At 38.1% G+C, this 26440-nt stretch overlaps 1 protein-coding gene and 1 non-coding gene across 5 annotated transcripts in view; both read left to right on the top strand.

Annotated features, from left to right (window-relative positions):
- Nucleotides 1-26440, top strand: part of CMSS1 (cms1 ribosomal small subunit homolog) — a 383129-nt gene that overhangs the window by 196097 nt on the left and 160592 nt on the right. For 2 of the 4 annotated variants that reach the window (XM_047874542.1, XM_047874541.1), the window contains exon 3: nucleotides 8857-8906. The exons of the other annotated variants lie outside the window; for them this stretch is intronic. In XM_047874542.1, coding sequence (XP_047730498.1) covers nucleotides 8857-8906 — 50 coding nt within the window. The remainder of the gene's footprint in view (nucleotides 1-8856; nucleotides 8907-26440) is intronic. 4 annotated transcript variants of the gene reach the window in all.
- On the top strand, nucleotides 25458-25530 carry TRNAK-CUU (transfer RNA lysine (anticodon CUU)). Its single transcript has one exon. It is a non-coding gene; the product is annotated as a tRNA-Lys (tRNA).

Here is a 26440-nt window from a genome sequence, read left to right as displayed (position 1 = left end):
GTCAGGCTTGCTAGGGGCCAACAACCTCCTCTTTGCCCGGTATTGGTCTCTAGTGAGTGCCTCCTTCCTGTGGAACTGGTGTTAGGTGAATTCACATATTGCTATCTCTTGGGTAAGTCATGTACAGACTGACCCTGAATTTGGTTTACAACATCCCTCTTAAGTTATGAATTATTTGGAGACTGGAGTGCCCCTCTTCCCTGTCTTTCTTTTTTGTATCCCTTGAAACTCCATGTTTAAACCATTGCCCCTATTGAAAATAAGTGTTAATATATTATATTCCGATGGGTATTTGCTTTTAAGCTTGTATGATTTAGAATTCCCTAGAATCTCAGGTGTGAACATTCACATTTTCTAGAACTGCCAGTTCCTACCTGCCACTTTTTTCTTGCCTTCATAAGATTCGTATACAGCTATACACCGTCCTAGTCATTCAGAGTGGAGATGGAGGTAGCCAAAAATTTGAATGATCTATATAACTGAGAACAAATAAAATTTTTTGTCTGACTTGTACAACTAAATGTTTAGCTGCCTATTGTATCAGTGTGATTGACTTGAATTTTTAATGATGAAATAGCAGAACTGAGAGGGACCTTGAAGACCATCTAATTGTGTAGATATAGAAGGGGCTTATAGAACTGGAATGACTTGTTCAAAATGATAAAGCCTGGTCCTTTAGGCCTTTAGATAAAAGGCTTAATCTATAGTTACACATCCCACCCATAAGACTTCCCCTCTAAAGGGCAATTTAAACAAAAGGACATTCCAGTTTGGGGTCATATTGCTTTCTCTGATGAGTATGTGTGTGTTCTGAGGCTCTCTCTGCTGTCTGCAAATCGGACATTCTTGCTGGATTGCATCAGATTGCAGGCGACATGATTGATGAAGAAAGGGCAGAGGAGAGATGACGTAATGGCTAGTGCAGCATTTACCTGCAAATTATCTCTAGCTGTGTACTGCTCCGTGTCTGTGTGACTCATGCACTGAGGCACCGCCATCCCTGTTATTCAGCACTGTAGCCTCACACTTACCTCACTCGATGTTTCTCTCCTTTTCTTGCCAAATCTGATTAGAAGCACTTTTGTTTTAAGCAAATGTTTATGAAGCCATAAGCGGACTTTATACCAGTGACCATGTGGAGAAAATAAAAGAATATTAGAACAAGAAAATTACATACCGACTTGATAAATCAACTTGATGTCTCTGTTAACTTCAGTAAACACATAGGACCTGTTATGTACTCTGTTCTGTCACTGCTGATAGTCTTCTTCCTTATATGGCTAATTTGTCTCTCAGCTTTAGTTTAACAGCTGACAGCAAAACCTATAGCAAGTGCCTACCTGTATCAGTGACTATGGCACACAAGCCTTCACGTGCTCTTTTCCTTGTAAGCCTCAAAACAGTTACTACTTGTACCCATTTTAGAGGTAAAGACACTGACCCAGTTCCCTTAGCTAATATGTGTCAGAATTGGGACTGGAATCCTGGTCTCTTGACACCAAGTCTAGTACTTTTTCCACTACCTCACGAATGTCTTTGATTTATATACTCAAGGAATTTTTGCAAGAAAAATGTTCATTCTTCGTATTTGGTATAGCACCTGCGTCAGCTCTTTGTTTATCCTTGGGGCGCTACAAGTCTAGAGAAGAGCATGTGTATGTTTATCGAATAATAACCCCTCAAGTTCTGTGGTAGAGTTGTATCATTCAAACACTAAATTTGCGTAACAACTACACCTGCTCAGAAAATGAATATAAAAAGAAAAGGAATAATAATTTACATTGTGCAAACAAGTCTATTCTGGTTATATTCGATAAATCCATACCTAGGAGTGAACCTGAGATAGGGGCTGCATATTGATTTTTCTCAACCCGGGTCTGTTCTGCATTCACTCTCAGGGTAAACATCTCACCTTGCCCAGTGCGCTGTTTTTGTACAGCATGCACCTAAACACAAGGCAGCTATTTCTTCTTGTGTTCAACCAAAGATGTGGTAATTATACCAGTCCCAGAAGAAAAGCCCACCTGGGTTGTACCTACTGAGAGATATAGTATGCTGGCTTCCAGCTTAGAGCCTTCCTCGGGGATTTTTAAGGTAACTTTGGCACAACTTGATTTTTTTCTTTACATGTTTTTTGAAAAGCCAAGACCTCAAGTAAAATGCAGCTGCTGTAGGTTAACATTGGCTTGTGTAAATCAGGCAGGGAAATTTTGTTTAGGTTGAACTGAAGCTGCCTTAGGCCCAACAACCTTGTGTATATTGGTTGCTAAACATGTCTTCCATTTTCCATTGTTATGCCAGGTTGGAAGGACTAATACCAAGGAGATCAAATACTCACTATGTCCATAAGAAAACTGTGTTGTTACTGACACCAAGGGAGGCAAACCAACAGGAGGAAAAGAGTGATGCGATCACCCAACAGGGTAATAGGGAGAAGTAGAGGATTAAGAAAGCCCCATTGGATATAGTCTCAGGTGATCTTTGAGAGGATAGTCATAATCAAGCATAAAGCCAGAAGCAAGACACAGAGAGCAAGACACAAGCACATCTAAAATCAGATCAGAGTAGTCAGCAGGATATCATGAATCCAAAAAAAGGGCAGTGGGAAGAGATGCCTGGGAATTGAGATCTGAGGACAAGGGGTTGGTGAAGGTAGTACATAAAAGATAGGATTTGGAGGTTAAAAGCAGAAGCACCTGTTGTTATCAAGAAGAATTCTGGCTTCTGAGTTTGTCTGCAATTCCCCCAGGGGTGCTGGTGGAGAAGATCCAGCCTCTGCAGGAGGAGAGGCAGAATTATTGATGTCTTGTGGCAAACAGCTTCTCATATCGTCCTACCCTTAGCATGTTGGATTTTATGCAATTGTTACTTTTCTACGTAGTTATGTTCTAATTTTCTCCCAATTTGGGAAATCAAGGCTGGCTCTGCAAGGCTGTCATTGGGTTGCAGAAGAGGGTGCCAGAGGTCAGGGTTCATACATGGAGACCCAGTAGAGGTTCAACTCTCATGAACAGAAAAATTGACTCATTCATAATACCAAACCTCATCATATTCAAGGAAATGGAGTGAAAACCAAGGCACCTCCCTTTCTTTCCTGTATTTGTGTGGCTAACAGCACCTTGCATTGTTAAAAGTGAAATCCTGTTGATGATAATTTTCTTTCTCTCAGATTGCTCACTTTGTGTTTTTGACTTACTATTCAATGTGAACTACAGGAGACTGCCTGACTACTGTCACTGAGAAATAGGCTGCCTTGGAGAAGTTGAACCTGGGAGGCTAAGGTGCTCAGATTAGGACAGAATCTCACAGCAGGGTCCCTCTATTCCCACTGTATATGTATAAGAATTCCCTTGGGTGCTCATGAAAAATGTAGGCCTCACAGCACCACCTTAGACTAAATATAAATCCATGATCGAATGTGGCTAAAGAATATGCATATTAGTAAACACTCTTGAAGATTCTTATGAAGCCTAAAATTTAAATTTTTTTTACTGTTTATTTTTGAGAGAGAGGAGACAGAGTGTGAGTGGGAGAGGGGCAGAGAGAGTGAGACACAGAATCGGAAGTAGGCTCCTGGCTCTGAGCTGTCAGCACAGAGCCTGATGTGGGGCTTGAACTCATGAGCATGAGACCATGACCTGAGGCGAAGTAGGATGCTCAACTGACTGAGCCACTCAGGCGCCCCTGAAATTGTTGGGATGAGCACTGGGTGTTGTATGGAAGCCAGTTTGACAATAAATTATATTAAAAATAATAACAAAATAAAATAAAATTTAAAAGCCATTGGATTAGGAAATGTGTATATGGTGTAATAAACCAAATCCTAGAAAAGTTAAATTTACTGATATAAATATGGCCAGGCATATTTGTTTTAATGAAAATTTGTGAACCTCTTTGAAGCTCTTAGGAGAAAAATATAAACACAAGGTACATGCAAATTGTTAGCAGTAGGTAATAAACACCTTTGAATATGAAAAAAAGGAGATTGTTATGAATTCAGAAAGGCTGTGTGTTTTATGAAATTTCTTTCCTTTGCCAAGAAGAGGAAGAGGTAAAAGGAGGGAAGAACACAGAATCTTTCCTTGGCTTTGAAGATCCTAATCCTTTGTTCTACTTGCCTCAAAATGCAGCTGCTTCCTACTCACAGTCCCTTTGCCACAGGCCAGCTGTGTCTCATGCATTCCCACTCCACTACTGCTTTGCAACCTTTATACGCCAGAACTAGACTGGAGAATAGTAGAAAAGAGAAAAGAAATTTGATATGATATAGAGTTGAAGTTTTACAGAAAAGAGGGAGACAAATTTACTGGGTTCTGAAAAGGCCTAACGCCTTAGACCAGAAAGCCTTTAGCCATAGCTCTCTGGGTGAAATCATTTGTTGCAGTTATCAACTGTGTGGGATGTAGGTGTATTTGGGAAATTAAGGGGTAAGAGCAGTAAGAGAGACTGGCTGCAGTTCCACTGCCCCTGTTGAAATAACTTCAGAAACTAACCCAAACTAATCTCTCCCCCAGCCCTCATCTGTCCTCTGGCTCTTATTTAAATTTTATTTTTGTTGTCTTTGAATTGCTTTCTTTGTATAAGTCATTTCCTAAATAATCCCAAAATTTCTTCGTGGTACGAACTTTTATGTGCTTCTTTTGAGTATGTTTCATCAACGCACTCCTTTCCACCTTCCCCATAATCATCACTAGTACCCACAGAGGGATAAATTTGAGTCCCATCTTTCACCCCTTTTCATGAGGTGATCATCTGTAATTTTGTACTCTAAGGGCTCCTTTTAAAAAGATATTTTCTCTACATAGTCATGGAATCCATCATTCAAATCCCAGACGTTTTAGTTTAACTCTTTTTATATTATTAAAACTCAGCTTTGGAATGATGAGAATCCAGCTTGTTTATTTTATGTCTTCTCTTCCTGTAAGAAAAGTCCAACTTGGGATGCACTCAGCCCTTAGCATAGTGACTCCTTGAGTTTGCTGCTTAAGTTAAGAAATTAAAGCTAAGAGCAAATGTACCTGACTCTATTCAATCAGATAACCAAATTAATAATTGTACCATGTCAGCCAAAGTAAGCAAGCATTCTTGATAGGTGTAGACCATGATGTGTTGCCTTGAGCTGTTGGATTACTAAACCCTTGCAAGCTCTTAAAACTGAGCTTCTCTAATCTATGTGAGGGTTAAAAAAAAAAAAAACCAAAAAGTTGGTTTTTTAAAAATGTTTATTTATTTTGAGAGAGAGACTGTGCACACATGAGCAGGGGAGGGGCAGGGAGAGAGAATCCCAAGCTGACTCCACACTGTCCTGAGCTCGGACTCAATCCCATGAACTTCGAGATCATGACCTGAGCCGAAATCAAGAGCCAGATGCTTAACCGACTAAGCCACCCTAGGCTCCCCAAAAAACTGGTTTTTAAAGTATTTTTGTTTGGTCTTGTTTTGTGTACTCTTTATCCAAAATCTGAGCATATTCATCTTCGTAGTTCTTTCAATATTTATTTACTGGCTTTCTTAGTGCCTTAGCTGGTGTTTTTTATATGAGGTTTACACCATCTTGTGGCCTATAATTTTCCCTTATTTGCCATGTTTCTTGTATCCTTGGCATTCATTAGCCTATTGTCACATGTTTGAAATGCGAAGAAAAGGAGAAATCACCGGTCATTTTCTGCTCTAAAGGCCTGTATAACTTTTCCTATTTTCTCTTCATGACCATGAGAGCCAATTAGTTGAATCTCTCAGATTTAGCCTTTTTATCTTTTATTTACTGAGATCAAAATATCTTACTGTTTAAAATGTTCGTTTGACTAGAATACCATGTAGAACAGAGCCTCAGTGGCATGTCCACAAAAATTATTTTTGCCACATTCACTGACCCATTTTGTATGAAATATCAAATTCTATAGATCCATGCGTATACATCTCCTGCCATAAAAAGATAGTGCAGTGAGAGAAACCAAATGACAAAGGATACAATAGTCCAGTTAGGAGAAATCAATAAGAAATCCATTATGCAACAAAGAAGGGAGTTAGGGGGGAAAATATACTTTGAGTTGGGTGGCTGAGGCACAGGGAAGCCTAGAATTGGCCCAGAACATATACAGATATTGCTGTAGTTGCAATTCAAGGCCAACCTTGAAAGTGCTTTAAATCAAACAAATGAATACTCCACTGATGGGAGCTAGAGTGTTGTATAGGCAAAATGGGTCTTGTTGCTTTGACTGCCACTGTTATGAATTGTAATATAGGACTGACAGGAATCATTGGAAAAGATATATTAGTCATCTGGTGATAAAAAGGAATTGGCAAGAGCTGGCCACTGAGGGAGTGGAGGCAAATGTCTGTTGGTATCTGTTGGTGAGCAGATTCTTATGGCTTCCCACTCATTGGTTACGGCATAGCATGGGATTATTAGTTTTCTAAGTAGTGAGGCTCAATTTTCTTGCAGTTTGGGAAACTGAGATCTCCCTGGGGATTAGGGGTTGGCGTTGGTTTCCCCAGCACAGCCTGGCCATGGGACCTATATAAAGGGTGTTGCCCTTCTCATCTACTAAGTTAGCATAATATTTTCCACCTTCTTGATCTTTGTACTAACATAATTACAAGAAATTGTTGCTGCTCTTCAAGATAATCTCTCTTCTCACATCTGGGTTTAAGTCTTTCAGTAAAGCTGCTTAAGCAGTGGGGAGAAAAGAGCCTTTCCATAAAGTTAAGGTCTTTCCTGATAAAGGTAACTACTCCACCCTTGCTTCCCAATTAGATCCCCTGCCAGCAATAGCATAGACTTGAGCCAGTGCCAAATGTTTTAATACCATAAGGATTCACTTGATAAAGGCTATGCATGGCAAAGAAAAAAACAGCCAAAGTTCCCAAACTAAAATTTTCCAAGATTTCCATATGAGATGCAGCCAGGGCACCCTTCATGTAATTGTTACCATGTGTCGCTGAAGTCATTGGTACCCTGCAATTCTCATTCTCCAGCACTTCTAGAGATTAGAAATTACAGGAAGTGCCAGCCATTTCAAGATGGAAATTTACTCTAGCTGCTGAGACTTTCGTCTTTGACAAAAAGAAATACAATGGCAAAGACAGGGAACAATTGTGAGATTGATACTGTGATCCTTCCAAATGATTACGAAGTAATTATTAGTCTGTTAGTCAGCAGCATTCAGTGTCTACCTAACTGTTCCATTAATATTTAGCATGTGTTTGCTAGCATTGCTTCCCTTAGTGTTATAAATTCTAGATGGGAAAAGGATTATTGTCTTGCTTGGGCACGCATAAGTAGCATAGCACAGAAAGGAAGTGGCAACATTAAATATTTGTTGAGAATCTGACTAGTTGAAGCAAAATTATTTCATAGTTCCCTGAGCATAGGAGCAATTAATTAATGATTAATAATTACTAAGTGCTGGGGCATCTGGGTGGCTCAGTCAGTTAAGCATCTGACTTCGGCTCAGGTCATGATTGCAAGGTTCGTGAGTTCAAGCCCTGCGTTGGGCTCTGTGCTGACAGCTCAGAGCCTGGAGCCTGCTTCAGATTCTGTGTTTCCCTCTCTCTCTGCCTCTCCCCCACTTGCACTCTGTCTCTCTCTGCCAAAAATAAATAAATGTTTAAAAAAAATTTTAAATAATAATTACAAAGTGCTCAGACCTTTCATAAACCTAGAAAGAGATATTTTTGTCCATTTGACTGACAGTGATTTTCAGATCTCATTTATGATAGTTTTAGCTTCAACATCCACCAAACTTTTACTATAGTTGCTAATGAATAATAAAATTGACTGGCTTATGGAATACTCAAAAAGAAAAATGAAAGACCAATGGCTATTAAATATTTGAGTGTCCCTGAATGAGAATTCAGATTGCGTATAGGGACTAAATTAAGCAAGGCCTGTTTCAACTTGACTACTCAAGACTTTACTCCTATTTAAAGAAATTAATAGATTTAAAAAAAAAAATTACTTAAGAATCTTCTGTTGTTTATTCTCTTGTTGTCCTGAAACAAACTAACAGCTAGTAAAAATTTCCAAATAATTTCTCTGAGGAAATTAGAGCTCACAGTAGTAGTAATAATAGTGATAGCATTAAAAACAGGAACAAGATTGCTTGCTTGCCCATGTTAGCAACCTGAGCAGTCAAAGGCATTAATGGACCATGAAAACTGGAGAGGTGGGGTGACCGTGGGTCAGAGCTAAGGTATATAGTCAAGTACAGTATAGGAGAAACTTTCATCACCTCCACTACACTGAGCCATTTCTCTTGATAGAGCAAGCTCGTATTTTCTCCAGGTTGTTAATCTGGCACCTTTCATGAACATCACTGTTCACTTTGGGGGGGAAAAAAAAAGCAAACAGCCAAAACATTTAAGTGTTAAGGAGGAAAGAAAATCAACAGAGGAAATTACAGTAGTACTTGATACAGTGGCACCTTTTTCTTGAGTCATAGGAGGTGAAGATATTTGAGAGTTTGCAGCTTTGACAGTCTCTTTAAGACAGTAGCCAGAGGTTTTGGGAGAGAAAGTGGTATGCATATACACATACTGCCACAGATTTCCTACGGCCTTTATACACATATGTGTCTACATTTTCCAAAACTGGCCTGTTAAAATATATATGAGAATCAAGTGATTTGAAAGTAAATACCACTTCCTTTCCCCATTGCTTTTGCTCCCTGTTTGCCATTTCCTTTCTAACCTTAATTACCGTTTCTGAAGGAATTGGTGTTTCCTGCCTTGGTATAGTTTCTGTTTGTTTTGGATAGCCCATCAGTTGTTAAGATACTTGTCACGTCTTCTGGAATCTAGTATATCAAGAATTGAACATGATACCAGGTTCTCACTTCTACCTCTTGTTTTTAGGTAAGTTGTCTCACTGGGGTGACATTTCATTTGATGGAATTTTCCATTTGGTAAAGTATTACTTTTTTTTTTATCAAATGATGTAAACTTTCGTCTTTGTGATTTCCCTGTCTGTATTTTCCCACAACACTGTCCTCCATAGTATACTCTATCTAAAAGGCAAAGAGCGTGCACAAAAGAGAGAGAGAGAGAGAGAGAGAGAGAGAGAGAGACAGAGGGCTGGGAAACAAGAGAAAAGACATAGAACTAAATATATCTATCTGTCAAAAAACATTATTGAAGAAACCTGGAGCACCTGGGTGGCTCAGTCAGTTGAGCATCTGACTCTTGATTTCGGCACAGGTCATGATCTCACGGTTGTAAAATCAAGCTCCACTCCAGGCTCTGCACGGACAGCACAGAGCCTACTTGGGATTCTCTCTCTTTCTCTGTCTCTCTGTCTCTCTCTGCCCCTCCCCTACTCACACACGCACTCTGTACTCTCTCTCTCTTAAAATAATACATAAACACTCTTTTAAAAGAAGAAAAAAAGAAACCTACCTTTTCATATCTATTTTTGTGAATTTAGTCTTTTAGAATTTCAGGAAGTAGAAGAGTTATTACAGCGGTCCCCCCTTAGCTGCAATTTTCCTTTCTGTGGTTTCAGTTACCTGTGGTCAGCCACAGGTCCAAAAGCAGATGAAGTTCCTTCTGACATATCCTCAGAAAGTCAAGAGTAGCCTAACACTACATCACCATGCCTATATCATTCACCTTACTTCATCTCATCATATAGGCCTTTTTTCATCTGACAGCATCACAAGAAGAAGGATGAGTATAGTACAATAAGATACTTTGTGAGCGAGAAAAAGAGACCACATTACATAACTTTCATTATAATATATTTTTATAATTGTTCTATTTTATTATTAGTTATTATTGTTAATCTCTTATGGTGCCTAATTTATAAATTAAACTTTATGATGAGTATATATGTTTAGGAAAAAACAGTATATATAGGTTCGGTACTATCAACGATTTCAAACACCCATTGGGGGTCTTGGAACATATCCCCTGTGGATAAGAAGAAACTGCTGTATATGTAATTGTATTTTAAAAAGGATTGGGCTTATTTCAAAGAATAAGTTTAGAGTACTGGCTTTCCAGTTATATTTGGTGAAAACCTGACATTCCTCAAAAAGTTGCTCTCCATTTTGGGAAAAGCATACTAAATCATCAGAGAGCGTTTCTTTGGAATCATAGTTTTAAGTGTTCAGGTATTTGTTCATTTTAAACACAGTTATTAGATAGGAACAAAATACATAATTTTGGAAGTACGAAACCAAGATTCTGTGGTGCAGAGATGGTACCAGGGTTTGTAGTCCGTAACAATAGAAGATTGAAGCCTCTAAGAGTGAGTATAATAAGAGGGACAAAAGGGCACATCATAACATCAGATGGCTTTTTTCCTGTTGTTCTGGATCTTTTCACTAATAAGAAGAATGTCTATATTTGGTACACTTTCTGCAAAGGTAGGTGAATTATGAATCCTAGCAATTTGTTTTCCTTCAGGGAATGTTTCTTTCTTCATAGAACCAGGCACATATTGATCCATTGAGTAGATCTATTGAGTAGGGCCTGAAAACTCTACTCCCAGCATCATGCCTTTCCCAGTGTTTCTTGACTGGAAATTTTGTTTTCTTCTAGAGATTAACTTGGTAAAAAGACATAGCTTAAAATACCCAGAGAACCAGTTGTACGCCATATTCCTTTGATTCTGCTACTCCGTTGTCTCTTCCCTCTCCCCCTTCTTATTTGTTTAAACTAAATACCTGGTGTTCATAGCTGCCAATCCTGTTGAGACCTTGGAAAATTGGCATTTATTGTTGCTGACTGAGAGGCCTGACAGTCCTTGGATAGTGGATGAAATAGTGATAGGATGACATTGGCATTCTACTCAGAAAGTTTATGGCTGAAACAAAGTTCCTTATATATCAGAAAGCTATCCCATATCTACCCAACAATAGGCCCCACCCCATAAGTCCAAGAGCATGTGGGTAGAAACAACTTCTGCTCTGTAAAGCATTCTGCTTCTGACTGAGTGAATGAATGGATAGATGACTTTTTAAATGAGAGTGTGAATATTTTAATATTAGAGATATTTTTAAATGAAGAATCTCCCATTTTAATGACAATTACCTTGTGTTTGGCAACGTATGATATTGTAGGGATGCTTTCTCATACTGAGATTCTGATAATTCCCATATTAATCATCATGTACATAAATTTGATTTCTTTTAAAAACCTTTGTGAAGGCAGTGGCTGGTGAGAAGCAAGGGATGAATGGTATCCTTTAACTCAAAGTATTCAAAAAAAAACAATTAAAAATAAACATGATAGGATTTCTGACACCTTCGTCTGTTTTTATATTCCAAAAGGATAAAATATCTAAAAATTCTACTTTTTTATATCTTTACTTCCTTCCTTCCTACTTCCTTCCTAGGAAGGAAATTGGTAGATGTAAATTCCGCTATGAATTATATAAAATGAATTTTATAAATTTTATGAATTATATAAAAATAAGTTAATTTCAATGCTGATTTTTCTTTCTTTCCTGAGAATCTCTCTAGCTCTCTCATTAATGTCATTGAAAGACCAAAACCAAACAAAATGTTTTTTTGTATTTCCCTAGAAATTGGCTATAAGTCCAGCATTCTGGTATTGTATTTTATAACTTTGGAGAAAATCAAGAACTTCTTGAACACATGTCACTTGGTAAATTGTAGGAGCATATGGGACTAAGAATCCTCCCTAATATTATAAAAACAGGGTAGTTCTGATGCTTACAGAAGAATTTAGACCCTCCCACCCATGCCAAATTAAGTATTGCATACACTCAGTTTAGCTTCAGTTCAGCTAAACTGTCATCAGAAAAGGCAAACACATGTGGTTTCCTCAGTTATAAAATGAGTACGTATCAAGACTAAGATCAGTGATGGACTGATTGCTGGACCCACTGAGCATATTCTAACAGCAGTTTCATTTCAAGGCCAGTAAATTGTATTAGATAAAGTATGCAGAGAGTCTCTGAAATTAAATTTAATAGAAAATGGAATGACCATATTTTTTTTTGTTTCTTTTCTAAAATAAGTTCCTTCTAAGCTGTTGAATGATTTTTTTTTTTAATAATCTCAATCTCAGGTTCATTGCTTCTAGAATTCTCATGGTGCTTGAAACTGAATGCTGTGGTTATTGAGGTAAAAGTTATTATAGCTATGACTGACCATACAGAAAAGAAACATGGCTCTTAAATTCTCCGTGCCTCAGTGTCCTCTTCTGTTTGCCTCCACCTGACTGAAAGGCCCATGAATTTAGAGACTGTCTGTTTTTGCTCATTGTTGTAGCTGTCACTTTTGCCATATTGCCTGGTATATAGTAGGTACTCATTTAGTATCTGGTTAATTAGGGGAGGCACCCTCAAATGTATAAATCTCAACCACATGTGAGCATTATACATAATAATGAGATGTTGTGCAAATGTGTGTGTGCGCGCGCGCGTGTGTGTGTGTGTATCCCAAACATAAGTACTGAAAAATAGTTGTTTTTTAAGCTGATTCATGCTAACCAAGTTTACCCCAAAAAGACTATCTTGCAAACCAGAACAGCCCTGTTAATTTGAAGTGGATGACATCTTCTACCTGATTTGAGAGCTAGAGCTGTTTATATACTTTAGTGCCACCCTGTTATTAATCAGTTGTATGTAAGGCAACTAATTGCACCCCAGAAATTATTTGAACATAACATGATAATAAAGGAATAAATTAAAACAGGCTGATAAGTCCCTTTCTTCATTCTAAGGTTTCTATCCAAATCATAACTTCCTTTGATATTTCTAGATAAACTAACAAGGTTTTATAGCCCAGTTTGCTTTCTCTTAATCTGTGAGAGCCCTAACACCTTCGGCCACCTATACTCACTCATCTTTTTATTACGCTGCCATCTCCCCGCCATCTTCAGTTTAGATTTGTTTTTTGGTTAGATTTATTTTGATCTTGAAGTCTACTTTTACTTTCTACCAATGTGTCCTTTTTTTTTTTTAGTGGAAAACAGTACCCACTGGTGATCAGGAATCACTCATATGAGGGAAAATGTGATACTTTTTTAGTACTGTCCATGTCCATAAATATGTATTAAATGTCTAGTGTGTGGGCATCCTGAGTTGTGATCCCAACAAGACATGAGTCATAACCATTTGTAAGTTATAAAATCAAAATCAGAGGTTCTCCCTGTATCCTAGAGTGCAATCCTCGGAACAAGGATGAGAGTGAGAGTCACAGCCTTTGAAAACCCTGCTATGGTGCCCATCAGTGTTTCCCAACTTGTGTTTTGTGGAACACCAATTCTGGGGGATGTACTATCAAAAGTCAAGTAAATTGAAGAAAAATAGCAATCTTTTGAAGAACCACAGTGCAAAGAAGATTAATCTGGAAAAGCTCTAAAGTATCCTACACAAAGAAACAAGTTTAGCTTTGCTGAACTAACTTAATTCAGAATACACTTTAGGGAAAACTAACAACAGTAGTGACATCTTTAGAAGGTTATAATTTTCTCATTTTATTATTTTTAATTTTCTTTCCATTTCTCTTTCTTGACCCTGTGAAATTAAGAATTCTTAATCATTCTGTTCTGCTCTTCCTCTGTGCTATCCCCAACCCCTGATAAGAAAGCTGTATGGAAGAAAGGAGGGGGGAAAAGGAAGGAAGGAAATGTGTGTGTGTGTGTGTGTGTGTGTGTGTGTCTGTGTCTGTCTGTGTCCCTGTGTGTCTGTTTGTCTTGTTTATTTGTCTATACAGAACTATTGTGTAGTCCTTATGTACTTTAAAACTTTATACCAATTTGATAAAAGGTGTTAATACTTATAGCAAATTTTATTAAATTGTGTTACATTATATAATTAAATACACAATATTTTTATTTTGATTCTATAACAAGCAAAAATGATTACTTGAGGGGTGCCTGAGGGGCTCAGTTGGTTAAGCCTCTGACTTCAGCTCAGGTCATGATCTAACGATTAGTGGATTCGAGCCCTGCGTCGGGCTCTGTGCTGACAGCTCAGAGCCTGGAGCCTGCCTCAGATTCTGTGTCTCCCTCTCTCTCTGCCCCTCCCCCACTTGCACTCTGTGTCTCTCTGTCTGTCTCTCTCAAAAATAAAATTAAAACATTAAAAAAAATTTTTTTAAATGATTACTTGAGAAGGAAGTATGTCCTGTAGTTAATGGAGTTAAAATATGTATTGGAAGAATTTCTTTTACTTTAAATTATGTATATACGTGTGTGTGTGTGTGTGTGTGTGTGTGTATACATATATACATAGTATACATATATAGCTATTGTTTTATCATATTTCCACTTTAGTGATGAAGTTTAAAAGTTTAAATATTCTACTCAGAAAAATAATCTTATTTCTGATGATACTTGTACTGTAGGAAAACCTCCACTCTGTAGAATCTTTGAAGATTATTTTATTTTTTTAAGTTTATTTATTTATTTTGAGAGAGAGAGAGAGAGAGCACGTGAGCAGGGGAAGGGCAGAGAAAGAGGGAGAGAGAGAATCCCAAGCAGGTTTTGCACTGCCAGTGCGGAGCCCGACACACAGCGGAAACTCAAAAACTGCGAGATCATGACCTGAACCAAAGTCAGATGCTTAACAGACTGTACCACCCAGACTCCCTGTTGGTTTTAGACAATAAAATTTTCTCAATACATGGAGGCTTTTCCCCTAATGCTGTCACAATCTCCAAAACTTTAAAAATATATATTATTTTAGATGAACATTGTTCTAAAATATTTCCATTTCTTTTCTTTTAAAGAACATGCTGATCATAATTTAAACTTTTTTGATGACCCCAGGTCATCATTGAGTTCACTTCCTTTCAGCAAGTGTTTATTTAGCACCTCCTGTATGTGATGATCCTCTCAGGCCCTTTTGGATACTTCACCATCTCTTTACCACTGTGCTAAACAGCTGCTGACTGCTGTGTTTTGGGACTCTTGGGTCAGCTTTTTATAGTTTTTCTGATTTCCTAGCTGTGAGGACTGGCAGACTCCTGTGAGTATGTCCTGCTGACCCTCCCTCACCCTCTTCTGTGAGCAGGAAACTAAAATAGCCTTATGGATACACATTCAAATAAGAGCACACTAGGAAGCTCTTATGTGAAGTCTGTGAAATTTGTAGATTTTGGCCGCTCTCGAGTCATTTTTATCCTTTTGCTTATTTCTGAAATCTCTTGAATTCTTCTAACATTTTAGATACATGAAATGTTGCTATAAACTTATGAAGCAGACATTTCCTTTATCCTTCTTAATAGTCCTTCTTTAGTCCTTCTAATAATCCTTCTAGAAACAGATTCAGATTTTATAACACCTCAGTCTATGTTACCAATGACCAAGTGAGAGTTAGTTTTGTCTTGAAATACTAATCAGCAATTTTCCATCTAATTATAGTCCACAGCTTTCTTATGAACCATTTTACATTTGCTTGAGATTTGGTTTAATTTTGACCTATAATGGATTTTTATTAATTTTTCAAATTCAGTTTGTGAAAATATACCATAGAATTCTTAATAGAAACTTCTATAGCAGGCTCATTTTGATATTCTTCTTTGTCAAAATGATATGTCCTAAAAATGTCTATCATTAAAAATTAGCATTTATAAAATATTTGTTAAATTATATGGCTCTAATTTTCAATTTAGCTGAAAATGAATTCAGTGCTGGAGAGAAGTGTGACCCAGGGTATATGCTGTACAGAGCTGTAAGAACTCATGTGTTAGATGAGCAAAGATGTCCAAGGCTGTGATACCGGTTAGAGCAGTAAAGCTGGATGAGGTTTTTAGCACCTCCCAATGACCTGTACCACCATTAGCAACTGTTAGTTAGCTCATCACATCCTTTCACACCTTTCAACACCTTTTTAGCCTCTTCAACCCTGTGTCCTATTTATGTACTAAATCTACCTGGTACCCATCTTAACAAATAAAAGTAAGAGGAAGCACCATAGTAACCAAAGAACGAAATTCCCCTGTATGCACTTTGTACTACCAGCAGCATGTACACTGACATCTTTTTTGAAGAGTTAGTTGATGAAGAAACGAGAATCCTTGGGTTATCTACCATTAAAAGTTAAATTGTGGTATTTTGGTCTCCTTATAAAGACAGTATGAGATCTTTTTTTCTCTAAAATTATTTCTAGAATTCTTGAATATAGCTAATTACTCTTTCCGTTTAAAAGAGTCTTTAGACTCTTTCCCTTTTCTATTTAAAAGTCTTCTCTCTTTGAACTGTATATAAATGTAAGCTGATGTATCTTTTCCTAAGAGTGTGATTCACTCTATAATCTTTCCTTCAAGCTGTTACCACAACATTAAGGAATAAGAATTTTCCTTATATTATCATATAACTTCATGGCTTATTTTCATTTAATTTTTTTTTATTCACCTGGAATTTATGGAAGAGAATTCTGGAAAGCTGCAGTAGTTCTTTGTTTTTTAGAGGAAGTGGCTACCATGAGATTGAGGTTAGGAGGAGTGTGGCATGAGAAAACTGACTTGAAACCTCTATATATTATATGCAATTTTATTTTCTTTCTTTTTTTTAACTTATTTATTTGAGATAGTGGGGGGGGGGGCAGAAGGGAGGGGCAGAGAGAGAGAGGGAGAGGGAGCATTCCAAACAGGCTCCACACTGTCAGTGCAAAGCCCGATGCAGGTCCCAACCCCATGAACCATGAGATCATGACCTGAGCTGAAACCAAGGGTCGGATGCCCAACCAACTGAGCCACCCAGGCACGCCTGCAATTTTATTTTCTAATTAATATCTCTGATTCAGTAATCACTCAGGAAATTAGCCATGCAGGTTTTTTTGCTCCCTGGAAAGCCTTACTATAATCAACAATTTTTCTGGCATATCATATACCTTATAATTTTGTTTTCTAAAATTTTGTGGCATTTAATGTCTTCATTTCCTTGCAATCTTTTAAAACCTTTGTATCTTCATATGTTTTATTACTCCCACACCATTTTCTATTTCATGTCATTCTTTGCAATTCACTTTGTTATTCTGCAAATAAATCAGTTGCAGATTTCCTAAAAGCTGGATCCTCTCACTTATGGTCTAGTGCTGTGGTTTCTTAGTAGAAGACAAGTTTACAGACAGAAGCTGTAAGTTCCCCAAGTTCAAAATCTGTACAGGTTTATGCTAGAAAACCAAAATATTCTCTCTGTAATCACTGAACTTCCAAAAGACGATAGATGCTATGGGCTTAGAAACAGAATCAATTTGTTAGGTTCTAGGTATTTTGAAGGTCTGAAATAGATCACATGAGATCCAGCATTGCTCTGGGCCGTTCTTCTCTGAGGGCTACAGATAGGGTACAATCTTTTGCCAAGGCCTAAAAGACAGAGCTATAAATTGACAGGAAGGTAGCCTTTCTGATCCTACTCTCACCAGAAGGAACAGCAGGTTAAAAGTTAATAATGACTGATAATATGTTTTCAAATAGTCTTAAAGTTTTTTAAAACATTTATTTCTAATGATTTAATTTAAAGTTTACAAAGCCAGTAAGCATGTTGCTATTTACTTATTACTAAGAACTATTTTAGGGCAGGCTGGCTGGCTTAGTCAGTAGAGCATAAGACTCTTGATCTCAGGGTCATGAGTTCGAGGTCTACACTGGATGTGGAGATTACTTTAAAAAAATCTTTTTTAAAAAAGGGCTATTTTTTTTTAAATAATGAATAATTTTGATCTTTCTTCATTGCCTAGACCTCAAATCCTAATGCAGCATTCCCCAGCTTGCCATTCTCACCAGAAAATTAGAGAATATAGTCATTTCAGTGTCACTGCCATTCTGGGCATCAAACAAACTGTTAAAAGCACTTGCGTTTCTGGTGACACATTCCAGAACTCTCATTATACATAATAAGCTCATTCTTTGGAGTTGCTAAGAAGTGGAACTTAAGTTTTTGTGTCCTCAACTATATTCTTCTTGGTTCCTTATTTCCTTCCAACTTAGGCATCTTTACTACCTATACATCAAGAAATAAACTAATAGTACACAGGATTATGCAAAAAGCTTCAGGAGAGAAAGAACTCCTCCCAGAATTTCAAAACTGCCACATTGGAGAGAAAATTTCTATAACATTTTGTTTTATTCAGAGAATCTAAGGCCCAGAGAGAACAAAGAGGCAGGAGAAGAGCCTTCTTGAGCTCTGAGTTGGAAGCAAGATCAGCATTATGACCCCATTATGGCCCTCCATAAAGCAATGTTTTGAAGAAATTAGTAAATTTTATATTACGTATCTTGGTTGCTAGTCTTTTTTAAGTCTGAGAATAGACATAAAGATAGGTCGGTGTAAACAGTGATGTGCAGTTTAAAGAAAGAACGATACTTTATGAAATTCTAATCTTTTTAATGGAGAAGGAAGAATAGCCTGCATGCTACACCTGTGTATGTGTCTGTCTGTCTGTCTGTCTGTCTGTCTGTCTGTCTGAGACAGAGAATGAAAAAGGAAGGGAGAGAAGAAGGGAGGAGACACAAGATAAACATAGTAATACTATTTTCTTTTTCCACATAAAATGTGCAATAGCTTTGGAACAAAGCATATAATAAAATCCATATAGGTATTTTAAATAAAATAGAGAGGAAGATCAAGGGAAAAGAATGATATTAGAGTAACTTTGGATCTCTCAAGAATCCTATAGATCTTTTGATTCAGGTGCAGTAACAGCATTAAGAGGGGAGTCAAGGCACAGTTCTGTTCTAAGAGCAGATCTTCCATTGGTCCCCCTTTCATTGCCAGCCCATATTGAACCAGTGCCAAGTCCACTGTCAGCCTTTGGGCTCACCCAGCCTGTGCATTTGTTCTAGTTCCCCTAGCTCTGCCTGCATGCTTATGCCATGGCTTTGCCAGTGTTCATTCCATTGCTTTGGAAAGGCCTGTATTTTCAACAGTTGCACACCCATAACAGGAATAGCAATGAGCATGAATTTTGAAAACCTGCATATGCATTTTATATTGGGGCTTGAGTATCCAAGAGGCCTTCAAAATATCATTCTCAGTTTATTGTTCTGTTGAGTTCACAGGTGCTTCCACAGGATGGACTTAGGTGAGGGACACTCAGAAACTGGCTAAGCAAAGGTGAAAGGAAAGGGAGAGAAATTCCATTCTGTCTGACCCAGGGATAATAGATAGAAAATCTAAAAATATTTTTCTTCCAAACGCATCATTCATTTCCACCATTAATTCTCATTGTTATTTTCCACTGCCCCGTTATTATTTGCACTTCTTCAGAAATCAGTGCATGAGCCTGAAGAAGCAGAGAACTGAGGTGCTACACCAGATTCTGAGAAAATTCGGTTTTGAACTGAGGTCCCACCTCTGAGCTCATGCTTTTTCATTACACTGTATTTGGCTGAAGATCTGATACTAGATGCACTGTAACCGTTGCAAAGGCAGTGTAATCTCTGGCTTCCTAGATTTTCACTGGCATTTTTGCCTGTTGTTAAGAGTAGCCACCACACCTTTCCGCGAGTTGTGGGTGTTTTAGCCATTTGGGAAAAAGAGGGCAGGGGGAAAGAAAGGAATTGGTGGTGAAGAGATGGTGCCTGAAAATGGAAAGGTCACAGATGAAAGTGGAGTATGTGTTACCTTCTGGCTCAGGCCAGGCGGCTGGGTGTGGGTGTCATGTACGCCCCAGTGCGGTGTCACCCTTGCAGTGGTAATTCAGTTTAGCCACCACGGAGTATTGTTCCTTGTTTTCTATAGTGCTTGTCAAAATGCTATGACAACTGGCTGGTTTTATGAAAACAGAGCCTGGCTCTCAAGAGACAGTGTGTCTGAAAGTCAAACATGGATGGCAGCCATTGGCACGCGAAGGAGTCAGAAACCACAGATTGTTTTCTCGTTGGATGAACAGCTTAAAGCAACGTAAAGTTAATTGAAGAATTCCTTGAAAGTGAAGTCAGACTAAAAGAAATGCTCTAAGTCTATAATTTACTAAATGTGAAAGATCTTTAAGTGGTAGTGAGACTAAAAGAGTTGGGGGTAGGGAGAACACTTTTGTAAACAGATCTGGCTTGTATTATTGCCTAGGCAGTTTTAATTATTTGCTCTAATAATGTAGATCTCCAGAAGAATCTTTAATTAGGTAAAGCTTGATTTATGGAGTTGGCCTCATATAAACCATGATGTCATGGTGTGCTGCAGAAAATTACAGGCCTGGTCTTGCCATTGAAAACTATTATTTCTACCTGGGACTATTCATGCTCTGTATGTCTTACTCTCACGAAATCAGAGCATCCTGTGTTCTCATTTTCAATTTTGCCCAGGTAAATTCAACATATACTATTACTCATTAAACAGTTTGTCAATTGTGTATATAATACATATATGTGTATATGTGTGTGTGTGTGTGTGTGTATATATACACACACACACACACACACACACACACACACACACACACACTGAGGAGGCAGGGGCAGAGTTTAACTACTAACTCTAGTAGTTAAAGAAACGTTTACCTCTTAGGAACTTTGAGACCAGCCTGTAATCCTCTGCAGAAATTGATTCATTCTCCCTTCTGCTGATAGACTGGCAGGGGCAAGCCAGACTGTCAAAAGTGATATCTGTGTGTCTGTCTGCCTGTCCTTCCCACAACCCTAACCCCATCCTCCACTTACCCTCTCCTTCCCTAGCTTCTTCCTGGGAAGTTCTTTCAGTGTCATCATTGCCTGTTTCATCTGGTTTTAAATAAGAGCATGGGGCCTCTGTGACATTTTACTGTGGTTCTCACTTCCCTCCCATTACAGGAGAAGCCTTGATGTGGGGCCAAGGCCTTTTCTTTGATTATAGGTCTGCTGATTATAATTTCCTAACATTTTTCTTGCATTAATTATACCTTAATGATTGCATTTTCTATGGTTTTCAACGTTGTTAAAGTAGCACTAAGACGTTAGAAGGAATCTTTCTAGATTTCAACAATTTATTTTCCATTCTTTTTAGACTTTATCTAACTTGTACCTGCCTTGATAGCTGTTTTAAGGGTTTTGCATTTATCAGTTCTTCTCAAACTGCTCAATGTTTTTACATACAAACAACTCCTGCCTTTCACTGTCATATTTCATCACTCTATATAGTATTTGATTAAATTATATGATTACAATAACAAGTCCAACGGGCATAAACAGGTTTGGGAACAAACATAATTGAAGCAGTTGGAAGAAGTGCATGGTGCACACTAGAGAATAGCCTTCTGGCCTCTAGGATTCAGTATGTGTGGGCTCAGTCCTGAGCTAAACAAAAGGACAGAATTGGGTAGGTGGAGCTCAGTTATGAGAACTTCTGAATCTGTACTCTCATCATTTTCTTCATTTTGCAAATGAGACCCAAGGTGGTTACATGACTTGCCCAAGGTTGTCAGACCGGTTGGTAGCCAAGCTGGGTGTCCTCACTCTGAAGCCAGAGTTTTCCTATGGTACCAGAGGAACACTGATACCCTGGCCCTTTATGAATGCAAATATATAGAGATAATTTATCCATAGTTTTTATGTTACTAATTAATGCACATCTGTCTTTAAATTCCTCTTGATATCAAAACTGATCCTTCTTTATTAGAAGGAGTTAATGTAGGTTATGAAATCTATCACTTTGGTCTTTAAATGACCATAATTAATAAGAAAGAGAGATGCTGCATGGAAGAATTTTTCAGTAGGGCTTGTCCTCCTTATCCATCCACAGCCCCATACTGTTCATAGCTGCTTTTGTCCCTCTAAAAACAAATTGTTAAAGGGTGTGGACCTCAGACAAAGACGCTTTTGGGTTGAGGCAGCACTGTAAGGTTTATATTTATATGATCTCTTTCACAAACCATATGTGCTGACTTTTCTAGTATCAAGTTGGAAAGATTTTTTTAATCACTTTCCTTATCTTGCCCCATCCGTCCAGTGCTTACCTCTTGCCTCACCCCCTTTCAGAAAATATTTGATGTTGTTTAGAGTCAAAATACACCTACAACTGGGCAGTTAAAAATAAAATCAAAACCATTAGGATGAATATGAAAGAAGGGGGGAAATGCTATACTTAAATCCCTGACGTAAAAAGTTTTGTTATTATTGAACATTGCATTTAACTGAGCTCCTTACAGACAACAGAAAAGATATTTGGGTATACATTATTTTTATTTGCTGAAGGGAAACAGATCTTCTACAGGGATATTACCAAGCACTTTATTCTAAGCCAATGAGCCTTATGTAAGTGAAGCTGAATAACCACCTAGAGCAAGGTAATTGTTCACACATTAGATCTGGAGAAACCTTACTATAGTCCAATTCCATTCTTGGTTGATGGGGAACAGAAGCCCAGAGAAAAGAAGTAATTTGCCAGTCCCCGAACTTGCTGGTGATACCACCAGCCTGGAGCCAGTGTCCCTTGGTACTGACTTAGATCTCAGAGCACCCTTGTTTACAGATCATGGGTATAGAGAGAAATGGTGCTGGACTCGATATGGTCCAGGTACCATACCTCACTATTGGGCAGTGGGGACACAGACTGTCAAGTGAGTGGGATTTAGACCTGATGAAGTCAGAATATGCAGAAGAGGATTTTCTTCTAGGGTTTCTCTTTTCACTGAGAAGGAGGACGGAGGGTGGACTTCTGTCTCAGATTGTTGTCAAATCACTATGGAGGGGAAAACTAGAATAATAGGTGCCCTTATTATACTCGTTTAGAAACAAATACTTTGTCAAAACCCTCCTTTCTTTAGTCAGAATTTTGGGCATGTTTATGTTGTATTGTAAGACAGTGAATTTATGAGAGAACTTTGGGCGGGGGTCTTAAACTCAAGCTGCTCTATGGCAATCAGGCAGCAGTGATAGACAGCTGTCTACTACCTAAAAGGCCAGGTATAAGACAGCAGGGAGAGTGCTCCAAAGGGCCAGTGTCCTATCTCCAGGGGGAAGCTGCTTCCCATCTCCAGCTGATTTTTGTCTTGTGAAAAATACAAGTATACATTTGACCATATCTTCTAGCGTTTTAAGAGAAGCTGGAAGTCTCGGTTATTAAGTCTCCCGATTTTAAATGTTAGCAACTTCTTTCTTACACATGAAACTATAAACCTTGGAGTTGTCCTTGACTGATCTCTTCCTTTCAAAACCTACATCTAGCCCATCTGGAAATCCTATTGGATCTACCCTCCATATATATTCAGAATCTGATCACTTTTTACACATCTCTTTTGTGCTACTATAGCCCAAACCACCGTTCTCTCTCTCCAGGATTGCTGCAGTAGCTTCCCAGTTGGTCTCCCTTCCATGCTTTCTCTCCTGCAGTCAGAGGGATATTATTGAAGCATAAGCCAGATCGTGTTGCTCCTCTTTTCATAACCCTCCAAAGGCTTCCCATCTCACTCAGCAAAGTCCAAAGTCTTCCCAATGTCCCATAAAGGCCCTCTGACCTCATCTCTGCAGCCACAGTGGCCTCCTGTCTGTTCCTTGGATTCACCTGTTCATTTCTTCATCATGACCCTTGCCTTTGCTCTTCCCTTGCTAGGAATGATCTTTCTCAGGTATCTCTAAGACCCAATCACCCCCTTCAACCCCTTGCCCAAATGTCATCTTCTCCATGAGGCCTTCCTTAGCCACACTATCTAAACTGGTAGCCATACACACATACATACACTACCCTTCCTCTGCCCTTCTCGACTTTGTTTTCTGTTCACCACATACCAAAATCTTATATGCTACATATTTTTCTTGTTTGCTACCTATCTTCCACATTAGAATATAGGTTCCAAATGTTTTTGTATATTTCTTCATTGCTATATATACTTAGAATCTAGAAATGTGCCTCACACATAGTAGGTGCTCAATAAATACTTAATAAATCATAAAAAAAAAACAATTTTTCAACTTTGGGCTGAACAGACTCTTCAATGGGCCAAATCCATCCTATACCCTCTTTGACCTAGGGTTTTGAAGAGTAAGCACCTCCCCAACTGTACCTAGCAGCTTGGAGACAAGCACATGGCTGCATCATTACACCTGCCCTGCTCAGGAAACCATTGAAGAACTCTTCCACTCCACTCCTACACACTGGCTCCTTCTACTTCACTCTGCTGAACTTTAGTGTATGCTTATTGTTTTATGCCACAACACAGTTTTTCCAGTATATTGATGTTTTGAATATGGAAAATGTTATTTAAATTAGTTCAGCCTCCTGAGCGAACTTCTAAACCTCTGAAAAGTAGGAAACATTTAAACAGTATGATTTGTTTTCTCCCCAACACAGGGTTTAGAGTTAGATAAGCAATGAGGAAGAGGAAGAGCATACAAGGAGAGAGAAAAGCATATGTAAAGACACTCAGGTGGAAAAAACCTGTCCACCTTGGAAAAGAACAAGTGAAACTAGAGTAGTGAGAAAGGGTAGAAAGTGGTAGGAAAAGACTTTGGAGGGGTAAACAGGGGCAAATGTTTCAGGCCAAGGTAAGGAGTTTGGATGTTATTAAAATCCAATGGAAGGCTCAGGAATCATTACTGTGAACTATTTGTGGTGGTAATGTTTTTCATATAATTTTTTACTCAAGTCTGACATATATACATCCTGGGGATGTTCTTCAAGCAAGTCAGTCTTTTGTTAGCAGTTATTTCAGCACCCAGACTGCCTTCCTTTTGTTAAAAAAAAAGTGGGGGGTTAGAGGTGCTTAAATGACTGGGAAAAAACTAGTTTATTTTCATATTTAAAATGAAAATGTAAAAGTTTATTTTAAAACATCTTAATAAAATAACTAAATGTATTTATTTGTACAGGAAATAAGTTTTGTTTTAGTTACATAACACTACAGATTTTGGTTATGAGGACTGTTTAATAAAGTAATGTTCCCCAGGGACATGCAGTCTTTTTAATTGTATCCACTTTAGTTACATACATTAAATGCTAAATGGTCATTCATTTTACTGTTGCATTTGCAACTTTGCCAAGTTACTATCACATTGAAATGTATAGCATTTGCTTCTAAAAAAATAATTATATATACTTAGACTATACCAAAGGTACATTAATTGCAGTTTTTATGATAGGTGTAACTTGTCCTTGAGCTCATGGTTTATTCTGGCCTATATATTCTAATCATAAAAAGGAATCAAATGTTGAGCAGTTTACTAACATTCTGTAGAAGATAGAGCAAGTCTTTTTTAGTTCAGCATACGACAACAGTAAAACATTACTGAGATTTGCCCAGAATTGGGCAATCCAAACTGAGCCACTTAGAGGGATTTTGTAGCTTGACCTTGGCCATCTGGTGACTAAAAAGGCAGATTCTGGGACATGATAATATTTGATATATGAATAGCCCAACATAATCAAGCTATAAGTAATCTGGAAAGCTGAGGTAAAGACCAAGTGTTAGGTCCAAGTTTAGAAAGTCCTGGAACATTCAGAGGCAGTACACTGTGACATAAGTGAGAATTTGTAAGAAGAAAAACTTCACAGCTCTTTGCAGCTTTCTCACAACTGATTTTCAGTAGCATTAAGTGGAAATTATAGAAGTAGAGAAATTCAGGGACACCTGGCTGGCTCAGTTGGGAGAGCATGAGACTCTTGATCTCAGGGCTATGAGTTCAAGTCCCATGTTGGGTGTGAAAATTACTTAAAAATAAAATCTTTAAAAAAAAAGAAGAAGGAGGAGGAGTAGGAGAAGAAGAAAAGTCAGAACTGGAAAGGACTGTAGAGACCCTATTTTACAGATGAGGAAACTGAAACCAGAGGATACCAAAGACTTTTTCAACGTCACACAACTAGAATTAATGTAGGACTGAGTTGGGATTTGGAACTCCTATTTTCTAGCTAAATATTCTTTTCCATACTTTCTTGGGCATTTTTTTGACTGTAGTCATTGGAGTTGTACCACAATGGAGTAAGCTGGCCTGGGTGAAGAAGGGAGCTCTCTGCCACCAGAAATGAGTGAGTGACCAGGCAAAAGCTGTACAATGGCTACCTGACATGCATGCTGATTTTCCATGAAGGAAACTTGTACTCAAGAGTTCTCTAAGGGTTTTACCAGCTCTAATTTTAATGAGTTTGGATAACTTTCATTATAGTTGTAATCAGCTATTTGTCCTCTCTACTTACAAAAATTACTGTTCACTCTCATTCATGCATGTGTTATCCACTCTAGTCTTTTCTCAGAGCCTGTTTTCCCTCTGAGAACACCTGTTCCAAAGGTGCATTAGTAATTCAATATGACCAAAAAGCAGGCCAAGACTCCAAGCTCTGTTCATCTCTTGGAATGATGAGTAATCATTGTACCCATAGGCAATTTAACCTTCTACAGTAGACAGAAACCCAATAACTAGTCTTCCACGGCCACACAAATACAAATTAGCTACATAGTGAAAGGGAGATCCATGATATCGAAATCAATCAGCTTTCCTACTATACAGCAAGGACTTGGAATGTTAAAAGTATTTGGTTAATCTGCAACCCAGTAAGGGCTAAATTATTTTTAATGTAAATCATGATAAAATTTCTTTACTGTGCAATTATATAT

The sequence above is a fragment of the Prionailurus viverrinus genome, chromosome C2, assembly GCF_022837055.1.
Source record: "Prionailurus viverrinus isolate Anna chromosome C2, UM_Priviv_1.0, whole genome shotgun sequence".
Classification (NCBI taxonomy): Eukaryota; Metazoa; Chordata; class Mammalia; order Carnivora; family Felidae; genus Prionailurus; species Prionailurus viverrinus.
The sequence above is the reverse complement of the archived record's forward strand: the minus strand, read 5'-3'. Positions and strand labels throughout refer to the sequence as shown.